General features: G+C 52.8%; 1 protein-coding gene across 1 annotated transcript in view; it reads left to right on the forward strand.

Moving 5' to 3' along the window:
- The window catches only part of celf6 (CUGBP Elav-like family member 6), a gene marked incomplete at both ends in the record, with an annotated part of 98,801 nt that overhangs the window by 33,083 nt on the left and 50,718 nt on the right, over positions 1 to 15,000 (forward strand). Inside the window, one exon of the mRNA XM_083691153.1 lies at positions 4,520 to 4,553. Coding sequence (XP_083547279.1) covers positions 4,520 to 4,553 — 34 coding nt within the window. The remainder of the gene's footprint in view (positions 1 to 4,519; positions 4,554 to 15,000) is intronic.

A 15,000-nucleotide genomic window follows, 5' to 3' on the forward strand; every position in this document is an offset into this window, starting at 1 on the left:
TGGGCCGGGCTGGGCTCGGCAGTGGAATGAAGAGAAAGGAACACTAATTCATTGCAGCAGATGGAGAGCTCTTAGTCAGCGTTTATTGTTCTCCAGTGCAAAGTCAGAAACAGGCCTCCTAAGCCACCAGCGCTAATCACGCTAGCTGGAGAACATAGTCTCAGCCCATTGGATATGCTTATTAGGGGATATAGAGTTGTTGCTGCCTGTCTTAGTGTTTTGTGTGACATTCTGTGTGGGACATGCTGGGAGTTGGGGGCTGGGCTGGGGACCACCAGGGACCCTACTGGGAGGCAGAGGGATGCCTGGGGTCTGGGGAGGGGCATGGGAGGGGCAGAGAGGGTCTGGGGAGGGTCTGGGGAGGAGCAAGGGGAGGGGCAGGGGAGGGGCAGGGAGAGGCAGGGGAGGGGCAGGGGGAGGCGGAGGTGGGTGGGGGGGTGGCTGCTGCAGTGCCACCCATGAGCATGACCTTTCCACAGTCAGCCACTGATCTGCTAGGCTGGTGGGGGGGGGGGCATCACTGGGAGGCTGCACAGCCACTGGGAGAGGAGAGGAATGGAGAGAGAGACAGAGAGAGAGAGACACGCACACACACACACACACACACACACACACACAACGACAGAGACATAGACAAAGACAGAGAATGAAAGATAGAAAGAGAAGAGGGGTGAAAATAAAGTCAATAAGGATCCAGCCAGCCAAGACCTAATTCATGATTCTACTCCCGTACTCTAGGGGCAGTATCACAGACACCACCCCGTAGCCCAGCAAACGCTGCCACTTACATATACATGCCCCATCACTAACACTCTACCCTTTCACCAGTGCTTCTAACAATAGACTACATCCCTCCAATACTATTCCATTGCCTCACCGAGCCCGGGCTGCCTGGGCTGGGCTGAGGTGACTGGGTTTGGGGCCTGACTGTAGCTTATTAGCTCTCTGTGCTATCACTATTTGTTTGTGTCTAAACAAACAGGACACTCTGACTGGGGGGAGGTCAGGGGTGTCAGCTGCTATTAGGCTTGGCTTTACGAGGCGCTGCGACTCGGCTACCTGGTCCACCTCTCCCTTCTCTCTCTCTCCCTCTGGTCTCTCTCTCCCATCTCTCTCTTTCTCTCGACTGCCTCTCCTTTCTCTCTCTCTCTCTCTCCGTTCTTTGTCTCTCTTGCCCCCCCCCCCCCTCCCCCCCCCTCTCTCTCTCCTCTCGCCCAGGGAGAATTCCTCTCTCCCTCCCTCTCTCCCGTCCTCTTTTGTCAGAGTTTAGCATTCTACTGTCAAAGAGGATGAGAAAATAACTCCTCGGGACGGGTTTCTGAATAGCCTGGGAAAGCTGCACTAAAGCAGGGGGTCAGTCGAATGTTTTAAAGATTGAAAGGTCAGGATGGTAAATTGCTTCTCTGTACATGATTCTCAGTCGTCCTTGCCTTTTTTTTTAATGTGTAGGATTAATTCATCCCTCTGCCCTTTCCTCTCACAATGAGGAGGATTTCTGTGTAATACGTAAGTGGATGATTTTCGGAACATTCTCTGAATTTCTTTCCCTCCCCTCTAAAGTGCTTTGAAAGCTCCGTCCTTTGAAAAGGCAAGGGAAATGGGAGATATTGCTATGAAATGGATTTGAAAAGGAGTAGAATACGATTGTTGCGCGCGCGCGTTAGTGTGTGTGCGCGCGCGCGCGCATTGGTGTGTATGTGTGTGTGTGTGTGTGTGTGTGTGTTTGTGTGCGTGTGGGTGCGTGTGCACGCTTGTGTGTGTGTGTGTGTGTGTGTGTCAGAAAGTGTGTCTACAGAGCATTTCTTAGCCCAGATGTGAGGATGTGTTCTTGCATATGTTTAACATAGATAGAGGAATGTATACCTGCGCCTCGGGTCAATCCTTTGGTGCAGACGCCCTTACATGTTCTTACGTTCATTCTTCTCTTCTTCTTCTTCTCCTTCTTCTTCTTCTTCTTCTTCTTCTTCTTCTTCTTCTTCTTCTTCTTCTCTGTAAGAGGAGAGGCAGGGTACCAGGGTATGTGTGGTGGGTTTCATTTCCATATAATTTAATATGGTCCCCCTCCCTCCCTGCGTTCAGCAGGATTTGGTTAAGCTGAGAGCCCCCCCCCCCCCCCCCCCTGACTGCAGTTACCTCTGTGCAGATCTGGTTACAGCCGTTACCACGGCAGCGCGGAGCCCGGACCCCATCTCCACGGATACCTCCCCTAATTACCGTGTTTATTGGAAATTAAAGATATACCAGCTAATGAAACGCGGCAAACATTACCTCCCGATGCAATGTCATTAATTCTAGCCCGTCTCTCCCGTCTCCCAGCGCGGGGGCCCGAGACGACGGAGGAGAGAGAGGAGGCGCGCATTAGCATAAATATGAATTTTAGTCAGCTGGAAAGCACTTGAATGAAGAAGAAAAAATAATGAAAAGGTGTGTTTTTTTTTTTCATTTTCCCTCTGTATTTTCAGGATCAGGGTAAATAAATAGATCGTGGTGATCGGGGGGTGTGTGGGGGGAGAGGAGGGGAGGGCGCGGAGGGGATGGAGGGGTGGAGGGGTGGAGGGGATGGAGGGGGTGGAAGGGGTGGAGGGGCACAGATAACGCTAAGAGCATCTCTTGGTATGGCCCTGAGAAGGCAGGCAGGCAGGCAGGTAGGAGGACAGTGGGGAGGGGCAGAGAGAGCAGGAGGCTTTGTCTGGGCCATAAAGGGCTGTCATGGGCAAACCATGTGGGGGTAGACCCCTATCTGTGGCCCGGCTGTCTGCTGTTCCCACCCCTCTACACACACACACACACACACACACACACACACATACACACACGTGCACACACACACACACACACACACACACACACACACAGGACAGGATAACAGGACATGGACAGGATGGAGCGGGCATGTCACACACACCCACAGGTCTGGCGAGGGCAGTGCCCACAACCTGGGGGTCCGGGAGGGACCAAGAGGACCAAGCCTGCCTAGCCCTCACCTCCTGTGTCCCAGCCCACCCCGCCCTTCCTCTCTGGCTCGCCCGTCACGTCCCTCCAGCCTTTCCCTTCTGTTGTCCCTCGTTTATGCCCAGGCCGGCTCCTTTATGAGGGTCTTTTAATGCAATATCGACGCTGCTGTGGCCGGCTCTCTCTCTCTGACTACCCCCATCGACCCGGTGGGCCTCATCAGCGAAGGCAGTGCATCTACTCTGATTAAGGGTCATTACGCTGCTATCTGAATGAGGCAGGGGCCTTCCTTTTGTGAGGAGAGGGGATATAAATGATAGAATAACCAACTGTGAGCCTCTCCTCCTGCTCTCTCTCTGTCTCTCTCTTTCTCTCTCTCTCTCTCTGTCTCTCTCTCTCTCTTTCTCTCTCTCTCTCTCTCTCTCTCTCTCTCTCTATGCTCTGCTTTCTCTCTCTCAGCCCCCCCAAACGAGAGGCCTTTTAGTTACCACTCCCGTTCCATTTGCAGTAATGACTCTTTCTTGTACGACGGCCGAGATTGCAAGCTGTGCTCCTCTTCGCCTTCGTACACAAAAACACACACGCACGCGCACGCGCGCGCACACACACACACACACACACACACACACACACACACACACACACACACACACACTTGGGATAATACCAGGAGGGGCTGCAAGGGAGAGTATTAACAAGAGCTTCCACTTAGCACCTCTCTGGCTTAGCTCCTCATGTGAAAACTACCCCCCCCCCCCCCTCCTCTTCTCGCCCTCTCCCTCCCCCTTCCTCTTCCTCTCCCTCCCCCTTCCTCTTCCTCTTCCTCCCCCACCTCGGGGGTCGTCCTAGTTCTCTTCTCCTCCTCTTCACAAGAAAGGAGGAGAAGAAGGAGTGAGACACTGGAGCTGTGTTTCTGTGTGTTGCGCGGACCACCCTCCCTAGAGAGAGAGAGAGAGAGACAGAGAGAGAGGGGGGGCTCAGAGAGCATCATTCCGAGTGGACACGGGGCACAATTGAGGCTCCAGTACTCCAGCTTCCTCCACTGAGACGTGTGAGGATTTTATTCCCAGCTTCATTTGTTGCAATGATTTTTTTTATTATTATTTATTTTTTTTCCAAACATGATAGATGGTAGCGTGAGGAGAACAGATCAAAGGGGCTTGGGAGAGGACAAGAGGCAGGCCTTTCTGTCATCCGAAAGATGCTTTTTTTTCTCTTCACCAGAGTTCGAGGATACGGTCTGCGTCTCTGACGGACAGCGTTGTGTTTTACCTTATTTGTTTAGCATCTTTACCTCAGCAGCTAATTATGCTTATTTGTTTCTCATCTTTACCTCAGTAGCTAATTATGTTCCCTGTTCTGGTGCAGTCACAGTGTGTGGAAACACAGCTAACGCCACTATCAGCGCTCTAATTTGCAGCAAGACTCCCTGCGGTGGCTCCGGGTCCAGCCCCCCCCCCCCCCCCCCCCCTCCCTCCTCTCTGGGTTTTGTCCTACACTAAATTTCCTCTATGTGCAAATGTCCTTTAAACACCTTGGAGCCTCCACTGCAATATGATTAACGCAGGAAGTAGCCCCAGCAGCAGCCGAAGGGCTCCGGAGTGGGCCGCCTGGCCTTTTGGACTCTCTGTCTCTACAGCTGCACTGATGAAAGCAAACACATTTATCAGCAGCACAGATATTAAACCGCACCGATTTCATCATCTCTGCACCGCACCGCTCCCCCCCCCCCCCCCACCCACCCCCACCCCTTCGCCCCCAAAAATAAAAAATAATAAGAGTAAAATTCAATTTGATAAAGCAATAATTGGATTTACAAACATCTGAGAGGGAGATGTAACCCGAGATTGCGACGTTTAATGAAGTCCTGCGATATTGGCCGTATGTAAATGATTAAGGAAGTGGAGGTTTTTCGTAATAAAAAATGTTGTGACAGATTTGTTTTTTGGAAGGTGGCGAAAACGAATACGATATTAGAGGTGCCTGTCCCCCCCCCCCCACTCGCCCCCTCACTCCCCCAACCCCCCCTGGCAATGGGGGTCCGGAGGTTGACGCGCTCCGCTTGATAATATCATCATCTGATTGATGGTTACGGAGCTGCGGCCTGCATTGGGATGCTGAGGGGCGTTGGGATGCTGAGGGGCGTGAAGCCGGGCTGCTGCTTAAATCACGGCCACGTGTTCCCCGTCCATCAGCCTTTGAGTGAAAGCTCTCCATAAATAAGCGGGGGGGGGGGGGGGGGGTGTCAAGACAGCTCCAGGGGGGAGGAATGGGGGGAAGTGGAAGGGGGGGGGGGGGGTCGGCATGCGAAATCAGCCTGTACCTCACATACATCTCTCCATCCTCCTCCACCTCCACCCCTCCATCCCATCCTAGAGGAGGAGGAGAGGAAATTGCAGGGGCCATAGTACCAGGTTTATGACATAGCATCTAATGAAACTTGTCCCCAGTGACTGTTGCCCCCTCGGAGGCATTGATTAAAGCCTCTGGATAGTCTTTATGGTGGTCGGTCGCGGGGAGTATAGGGTATAATGGGTGTGAGGGCTGTGGTGCCGTATGGGGGTCTCCTCGATGCTGGGGGGATTAATAGCCTAGCGTGGCTGAGAACATGGCGGCCCCCCGTGGTTAGTTTCGTGTCGGTGGCCTGGGGGACAGATTTCCACTCACCCGATATTCCCCCGTCAAGGAGTTCCAAAGTGACATTTTAATATATTCCCCCGGCGTCCTCATCCCCACCCCGCCCCACAATGGGTTTCTTGACGGGGGATGATTGGGAGAGTTGGAGGTCTTGGTGGTTGGTGGTTGTGGAGATGGTTGAGAGAGTTCGGGTGTAGAGAGCAGGGAGTAACCTGCTCTTCTTCTCTCTTCTCTTAGTTTCTCTCCTCTCCTTTTCTCGTGTCTTCTGTCTTCTCCTCTTCTCTTCTCTTCTCTTGACTTCTCTCCTCTCCTCTCCTCTCCTCTCCTCTCCTCTCCTCTCCTCTCCTCTCCTCTCCTCTCCTCTCCTCTCCTCTCCTCTCCTCTCCACTTCTCTTCTCTTCTCTTCTCCTCTCCTCTCCTCTCCTCTCTTCTCCACTTCTCTTCTCTTCTCTTCTCCTGTCCCCCCTCTCCCTTCCCCTCCCCTCCCCTCTCCACCCCCCCCCCCCCCCCCCCCGTCTTTTCTCCTTGCCGTTCTAACCTCCCAGGCAGCCTCCCTGGCAGTTTGTTGGTGTTGGTGTTGCTGTGACCTATTTATATCAGTAACATCTCTTTCCCCCGCCCCGGGGCAGCGAGGGGGCTGTGCTCTGAGGGACGTGTTGCAGGAGGATGTGCTGTTGAACACGGCCCTCTGTCCTCTGTCCTCTGTCCTCTGTCCTCCTCCTCCTCCTCCTCCTCTCTGCTAGAGGTCACCGCGGCCCTGCACCACATCCACCGTCACCTCCATAGTGACATCTGTCCAAGACGTGGGCTCAGACCGGCTCAGACCGTTTCATCCATCCTAGCCCATCTGAAAACAACACTAAAGCCTGTAGCCTGATGCTTCGTTTACCGCCTTTACTTGTGACAGTGTTTCGATGCGAGGTGGTTCTTTCGTCAGGTCAAACTACTGTAAATACTCGTGCCTGTACAGCAATGCCCATACACACTGCATGGTGGAGCCATCACCTGATCATTGTACGCAAAACAGACTCTGGCTCCCCTTTGATATGGATAAGACTTCCTAGCTCAGGGACAGGACAGGGAATAGGGGACAGGCAGAAGGATGAGTCTCACTTTGTTAACAGTCCCGGGCTACAACAGCAGACAGGCAGCCATGCAGACGCCCGCCACCGTCCCCCCGCCCGGTCTACCCCATCCGCCCCCAGCCCCCCCCAGCGCGCCCCCCCCCCCAGTCCCCCCCCCCGTGCTGTCGCACTCTTTGGAAGAGGGTGATTTCTCAGCCTCCAGGTGTTTACCTGCAGGCCCCGCATCCCTCCTGAAGAACACATCAGCGTCAGCGGGTAGCTCCGGGCCAGGGAACATCGCTCACAGGCGCCGGAGCGGAGAGAGGGGAGGGGCTGGCGGTTGGTGGTTGGCGGCGGTTGGCGGTGGCGGCGGCGGCGGGAAACAAACACGGAGAGAGAGAATCGAGGGCAGCAGCCGCTCGCTCGCTTTGTCGGAGGAGCTCCCCGCTGGAGCTCAGACTCATTAGGTGTGATGCCGTCTCTTTTTTTTTTTTTTCCCGAAAGCATCTGCATCCTGTGAGATACCACCAGAGACTGTGCCAGGGAGAGAGCCATCAGATCTTGTACAGCAGGATCCTTTGAACATAAACTAGCAACACCCGTCCCTCCCTCCCTCCCTCCTTTCCCTCCCTCCCACCCTCCCACCCCCCCTCCCTCCCTCCTTTCCCTCCCTCCCTCCCACCCCCCCTCCCTCCCTCTCCCTCCCTCCCTCCCTCCCACCCCCCCTCCCTCTCTCTCTCCCTCCCTCCCTCCCTCCCCCCTCTGCCATCTAAAGCAGAGAGAGAGAGAGAGAGAGGGGAAGGGGGAATTTAATGAGAGTTCTGTGTAGAGCTGGCTGGCTGGCTGGCTGGCTGCTGCAGCTGCTGCAACAACTAGATAGGAATGTTTCTGTTCACTTATTTTGTCCTCATGCGGGTCTGTGCCGCCGTGGCGGCTAAGTTGCAAATGGAATGGAATAATAGATCCTGGTCTCTGGTTGGTATCTGATGAAAGGCGTAAGGGATACGAATGTGGCCCATTTTAATGATCCGTCCGACGTCTGTGTCAGTCGCGGTGATTTGTGGGAAAGGTCGTGCTAGAAATGACTTTGGTCACGCACGGACACACGCACACGCACACGCTCGCTCACACACATGCACACACACGCACGCGCATGCACACACACACAGACATCGCACCAGGGCACCACAACCAAAACAGGGATCGATCGCTGTTTTGGTTGCGGTGCGCTGGTGCGGTGTGTTTGTATATGCGTGTGCGTGTGCGTGTGCGTGTGCATGTGCATGTGTGTCTGTGCGGGTGTGTGTGTGTGTGTGAGCGAGTGTGTGTGAGCAAGCATGTGTGTGTGTGTGTGTGTGTGTCTGTGTGTGTGTGTGTGTGTGTGTGTGTGTGTGTGTGTGTGTGTGTGTGTGTGTGTGTGTGTGTGTGTGTGTGTGTGATGGGCTGGGGAGATGGGATGCTGGTGGTGCAGGTGGCACTTCTGGAGGAGAGGGCTGATATATCATTTACCAAGGTCGTACTCAATTAGGCTATTTGTTGAGCATAGCTGCATGAGGTTGGTTTAATCAAGCGAGGAATGGAGACAACAACGACAAAAGAGGAAATAAATTAGCCATGGCCCCGGCCACGCAGCAGCAGCATGCTGGAGAAATGGTCCATTTAGCCGGTCATCTCCCCTCCCCAAGACCCCCTCTCTCCACACACACACACACACACACACACACACACACACACACACACACACACACAAGCTCGCTCACACACACACACACACTTCATTCCTTGCATGCACACGCTCGCTCGCTCACACACACACACACTTACTTGCTCGTTCGCATGCACGCACACACACACACTTACGCAAGGACGCATGCACACACACACACAGACACAGACACACACACACACACACACACACACACACACACACACTTACGCACGGACGCATGCAGATACACGTGCACACGCAGACACACACAGACATACACACACACACACTCCTTCCTCCACTTTTTCCCCTCTTTTTAATTTCTTGGGCGACTTTCCTGAGCAGTTTCGAATGACCTCTTTGCATCGCAACAGGGTAGACTTTTGTAAGGTCAATTATGCCAGATGGGCCTCAATTAGTAAATAAATGAATAAAGAATATTGGAGGAAAAGTAGGACTGCCCATAACCATAATGGCATGGCATACATCAAGCAAAGCGTGTAGCCTGCCACAACACAGGAACAACATTTGTTTACCCTGATTAAACAGAGACCTTGAGGGGTACTGAAGCACCTGCCTCAGTGTTAGTGGGTCCAGCCCTGGAGGAAATGAGTCAATGCTGAGTTAATAGTGGAGCAATCAGCAGCCATTCAGGTTAATGGGTTTCCGTCAAGCCAAGCTTGGCTAATGTGTGATTTGGAGGTTCTGGGGCCCCAGCAATGAACCAAACACGGGGCACACACACACACAGGTGCACGCAAACACGCACGCGCACACATACACACATACACACACACGCACACGCACACACACGTTTGTGCACCTAAACACACACACACAAACTCACACACTTAAGGGCCGCCAACGGGGACTTTCTAATCTGCCTTCATTTGTCAAAGTTGTTTGTAAATATTGAAATTAATCATGTAACCTGATTTGGGCTGAAAGCCCTTTTGTGTGTATTGTTCGGGAGACGGAGTCTAGGTTTTAGTTCCTCCTGTGTGACTATTATTACTCTGGAAATGTCTCAGAATGACAACCCAGTCTCCTTATTTAGTTTAGTTTAGTTAATAGTACCTCCAGTACACACGATAGTACGCATTCCCGATTATGTGTCCTGGTTGAGGCTTTAGAGACATTTTTGGAGGACACGTAAAAGCTGGAGATACGCTATGTGAATTTGTAAGAAGTTAACTTTGAATCGTGTGGCGGTTCGGCAATATTAGGCATTACATTTGAGTGGTCAAGGTAAGGCTAAGTTGTCAGGGGAAGGCATTAGCAAACATTAGCATTAGCAACAATAATTACCAAATATTGTTGTCCATAGCGCGATTCGAACCAGCGACTTGTGGGTTTCGAGGAAAACCTCCAGTACCCCACCAGCCTCCTTATACGACATTCCACCTTCCGTATTCACCCGCCCAGTATAGCTAACAGCACCAGAGAACGCGTACTATCGTGTATAGGTACGCGCTTTGAGTAACAGACCAGCCTGATCCCATGTAAACTCCTTCATCGGTTCAGGTCGGAAACCGAGATAGAGAGAGTGAGTGAGTGGGAGGCTGGATAGAGAGACGTTGGCAGATTAATTTGATGGTACAGAACTTCATTGATAACGTGACAGGCCTGCCACAAAGATAAGGAGTAATACACTGATCCCAACACCGCTTCTCCCTTGCTTCCTACCTGCATCTTTTTCTTCTGCCTCTCTCTCTCCCTCCCTCGCTCTCGCTTTTTGGTGAGACCTCTTAAGCTGTGACATTTCCGTTTCCCTGGAGACCGAGCGTGCCAGGCGGTTGCCATAGAAACTCCCTGCTCTTTAAGGCGCGCACAGCCTCCCCCCCCCCCCCCCCCCACACACACACACACACACACACTCCCCCCGGGAGAAAGACTTGGTGGAGGAGAGGAGTGGAGGGGGGGTTATAAAGAAAAAGCACACCTGCTGGCTTCCTGCTAATTGGCTATTTCTCTTTCTCACTACCTCACGTTTTCTAGTCTAACTTTTACCTTCTTCTCCCCTCTTTCTCTCTCTCTCTCTCTCTCTCTCTCTCTCCCTCTCTCTCTCTCTCATTCTCTCTCTCTTTAGCTCTCCCTCTCTTTGTTGTGCTCCAGGACCTGGCTTTGGTCATCCATATAGGCTAACCCAGTGTTCTGTCTGTAATCCTTTGTCCTACAGCCTGAATAATCTGATACATCTAAAGATGCTTTTGTTCTTTGTTTTGTGTCTGTGCTTCTGAGTGGATCCATGCTTGACAGGTTGGATGAGTCTGAATGATTGGGTGTGTTGAGCTATCGCTACGCTAAGCCCGTCTCTTACCAGCATCTCATCCACTGTCTCCAGAGAGACACGGTGGATTAGAAAACCGCCATCTTCCATCTCGTTCTGTCCACGGGGATCATATAATGTCGCTTCTATTATGCAGTTTATTTATCATTTCATTGCGGAAAATCACACATGGAATTCTCATTTTCCTCATAACGGCTTCCGTTTCATGTTCCTCCATTTCATGTTCCTCCATTTCATCTTCCTCCATTTCGTGTCAGTGGTACACACCTGTCAGCCGTCCAGCATTGGCTGCCTGTCACCCCACCGCCCGGTGACATTTGAGCAACATGGAAAATGACTTTGCACGTGTGAAGCCAAGGTCCTGATGTTCCTATTCAATTAACTCACTGAACAAACTGCCTGTGTGTTTTCTGCTGATAAAGTCAGGGCTGTTGACTTGTGAGGAACACAAATTGCGATTACAAAGTCTCCTTGGCTCTTCAAAACCAAACGTTGAGTAGTCAGTGTGTGTCTGTCTTTGTGTTTGTCTGGCGGAGCATTGGCAAATAGAATGCGTCAATCAGTCAAATACGACTTCAAACTACGAAAAGATCACAAATAATAATAATAGTGCATTTGAAAAACTAGAATGCCAACCAAACACGACTGCAAATTTCAAAAGATAATTCCCTTTTTCGCCAGTGAGAACAAAGTTGAAAATGTTGTGGTTGAATTTCTTTCCGCCTCTGCCTTTTTCTATACATCATATTTGTTGCCAGGGGCAGAGTGGTGCTGAGGGATTTATTAGGATTGAGCCTTCCATTCCCATAAAGGAAAATGTTCTCCAAAGTGACAGAGACGATTAAAGGAATGGGTTAGAGGGCTGGATGGACAGACAAAAGGGGCTTCATGACCTTCCCGGTGTCTGCCAAACCCGGCCCCACCTGCCCCATCCAACCCCAGGCACCTCGTCACCTGGAGCGCCGCGATTACACTATTGATCCATCGACTGGCCCGGGCTTCATCTGTCCAGCCCCCCCCCCCCACCCTCTGAGCACTCCAATTATCAGAGCCATCACAGCCGCACAGCTTCGAGAGTGGCAGCTTGTCCAACACTGTAATCTCTCAGGGAATGAGATCCTGACTGGAAAGTCATTGCACCGGGCCCCCGCTCCCCCATAAGTCACCTTGATCAGGACGGGACGTCAACAGTGACGGGCGGCTCTGATAGGTTCCCCCCCCCAGCAGCAGTCAGCTGACGGATCACTGTGGCTGAGATCCACTCCCGGACCCCAAGCCCAAGGGGTTAGAGAGATATTGCTAGTCACTTCCCACCTGCTCTGTCACCGTAGTCCCACCAGTCTCATACACAGTAGGGCTGGTTTTCCCAACACAGATTAGGCCTAATCCAAGACTAAAATGCATCTTCAATGGAGATTTTCTATTGGTAATGCTGTTCGATCCACGACTTGGCTTAATCTGTGCCTGTGAAACCTGCCCATAGAGTTATACCTGACGGGCAATGGTGTGTGTGTGTGTGGTGTGATTTCATCTGAGCAGTGTGTGTTTAGTGAGGAGAGGGTTATACTGTAGCAGACGTGAACTCACCAGGGCAGGTTATGAGATGGAGGCTGGCCGCCCAGATCTGGCCCTGTCCTCTCTTGTCCAGCGGGGGACAGGATATTGATCCCAGATCCAGTCTGAGCTGGGCAAGCAGCGCGGCCAGAACGCCCACGCCCACTCACACGCTAAAAACAGCTCTATGTTCATGGTCTCTATCCCTCTCTTTCTCTCTCTCTCTCTCTCTCTCTCTCTCTCTCTATCGCACTCTCTCTATCCCACTCTTTCTCTCTCTCTCTCTCTCTCTCTCTCTCTCTCTCTCTCTCTCTCTCTTTCTCTCCCCCCCCCCCCCCCCCCCCCCCCCCCCCCTCTTCAGGCCTCCAGCCTGGGTGACTCTCTCTGGCTGCCTCTGGGCTAGAGGCTGCATCACATGGTGACTCAGAGCTGCAGCATGCAAAGTGGAGTGGAGTTAGTGTGGAGACCTGGATGTGAGGTTCGGTGGGTGACAGGTCTCAAAGCAAGAATTAGTCACCTTACTCCTTCTTTTTCAGCAGGAGATTGCGACTACTGCACTCTCTTACTACCACTTAAATAAACTGAACTACCTACTGAGGTAACTACCACTGTGTGGGTCTTTATTTAGGCTTCAGTACTACAATACTAGTAAGACTCTCTCTCCGCTGTGCTACTGCTAGCCTGCTAGCTGCTACTAGCCTGCTACACAGGAGGAAGACTCTACTAGTCTGCTAGCTGCTACTAGCCTGCTACACAGGAGGAAGACTCTACTAGCCTACTAGCTGCTACTTGCCTGATACTAGCCTGCTACACAGGAGAAAGACTCTGCTAGCCTGCTAGCTTCTACAAGCTTGCTTCTAGCCTGTTAGCATACACAGTAGGAAGACTCTCACCACCCCAGCACTCAGGGATTAGCATTTCTGCATCCCTTTTCATCCCTTTATCCAGAAATAACACGTTCACCATGACACCAACCGACACAACATACAACAACAACAACAACAACAACAACAACAACAACAACAAGCCAGAGACGCCCGCCCGCGCACACTTTCGCGTTCCACAACATGGACACCTTGCACCGTGCCACCATGTCAACACACCCAACTCAATTACTCCGACTCCGCAGCGCAACACTAATCCCCCCCCCCCCCCCCACACACACACACACCCCCGCCCCCCCATTATTCCTGTACATCAACAGATTTGCATGTACTTTCACGCCGCTATTTAGTTTGCCGGTGTTTATTTTTAGACCCCACGCCTAATTAGAGGGAGCTGGAGTAGAACACAAGCATAAACGGCTACATTAGCGCTAACGCTAATGAGAGAAGATATTGTGGATAAAGCTCAGTAATTTTATCCCCATACTCCATTATTATTCTTTCATTATCGTCTCAGCGGATGGCTGACCTCTGTGTCTCTCTCTCTCTCTCTCTCTCCTCGGCGTGGTGGCAGATTCCTCCCCTGTCTGTTGCGATGGCTGCTGCTACAGAGATACTGGCGGTTGGGGGGGGGGGGGGGGCGGTGGGAGAATTGGAGGACTACCCGCCCTTCTTGACAGGCCAATCTGACAAACTGCACCACCGCAATGAGCCATGGGAATCATTTGAGAAGGCAACAGAGTCACCCCCCCCCCCCCCCCACCTGCTTACCTATTCTTCATATCAGCGATAACAGCACCCCCCACCCGACGTGATGCCACCCCCCCCCCCCCACCCCCACGTCCGTCTCATTGGGAGAAAGAGACACAACAGAGAGAATAAAAAGCAATCACCACATGTCAGCGTCGGTCCATAAACTCGCTCCCCGTGTCACGCCAAAAGATTTCCCCAATCATCGGCTGATTTACTCGTATGATTTTATTTTGACCGTGATAACACTCATCAGTTACCCTAATGCACCTGGCATGCTCCAGAGGCGGCACTCTGGAGGATCGGGGGTTTGGGGGTCGAAGGGGGGGTGGGCAGGGGAGGAACGTGCGCAAATGATCTGTCACTGCGGCGCTGGTTGCCGGCAGGGGCTAGAACGGAGCGGTAGGTAACGGTCGGTGGGCTCGGTGTGAGCCGTGTCACATGCTCAGCGGCTCAGGGGCAGGGAGGATGGTGGTGCCGGGGGGGTCACCTAACCAACAGGCGGGGAGAGGTGCCGTCACGCCTGTCTCCTCTCTGGCACATCCCGGGCTGGAGCCCCCTGTTTAATCAGACTTCTCAGTATGCAGAGCAAGCTCCCCCTGGCTCCACTGCCGCCCCCCCCTCCCCTCCTCCCCCTCCATCCCCCCTACCGCCCCCCCCCCCCCATCCTCCCCACCGCCCCCCCCCTCCATCCTCCCCACCGCCAACAGCCACTGTCACCCCTCCACCCAGCCTCCACCCCCCCTCTCGCCCCCCCCACCCCCCACCCCCTCCACCCCGCCACCGCCGGCAGCCATTGACCTCTCCGGGGCCAGAAGGTAGCTACGCGCCACGCGCCACGCTGCAGCCACCCACCCAGTGTGCCAGCCCAGATGTTAGACAGTGGAGGCTGGCGGTAGGGAGGAATAACAGCTGTGAAGCCTGCAGCACAGCAGTTAAGATTACCCATGCACTGCTAGACGTCGGCTGATCCAACACAACGACGGGCCGTTTCTTATGGACGGCGAAGAGGTCCCACTAGGTCATGTGAATTGAACAGTCTGTGATGGACGGTTGGTTGTCGGGTTGGATAGAGCAGTTGGTTCTTCCACATACCCTTTGTTTTGTTTTGCTTGTGTTGTTCAGTACTGTGTGTTCTTCAAAGCCGCTATGACTTTGAAT

This window comes from Argentina silus (assembly GCF_951799395.1).
Source record: "Argentina silus genome assembly, chromosome: 19".
Classification (NCBI taxonomy): Eukaryota; Metazoa; Chordata; class Actinopteri; order Argentiniformes; family Argentinidae; genus Argentina; species Argentina silus.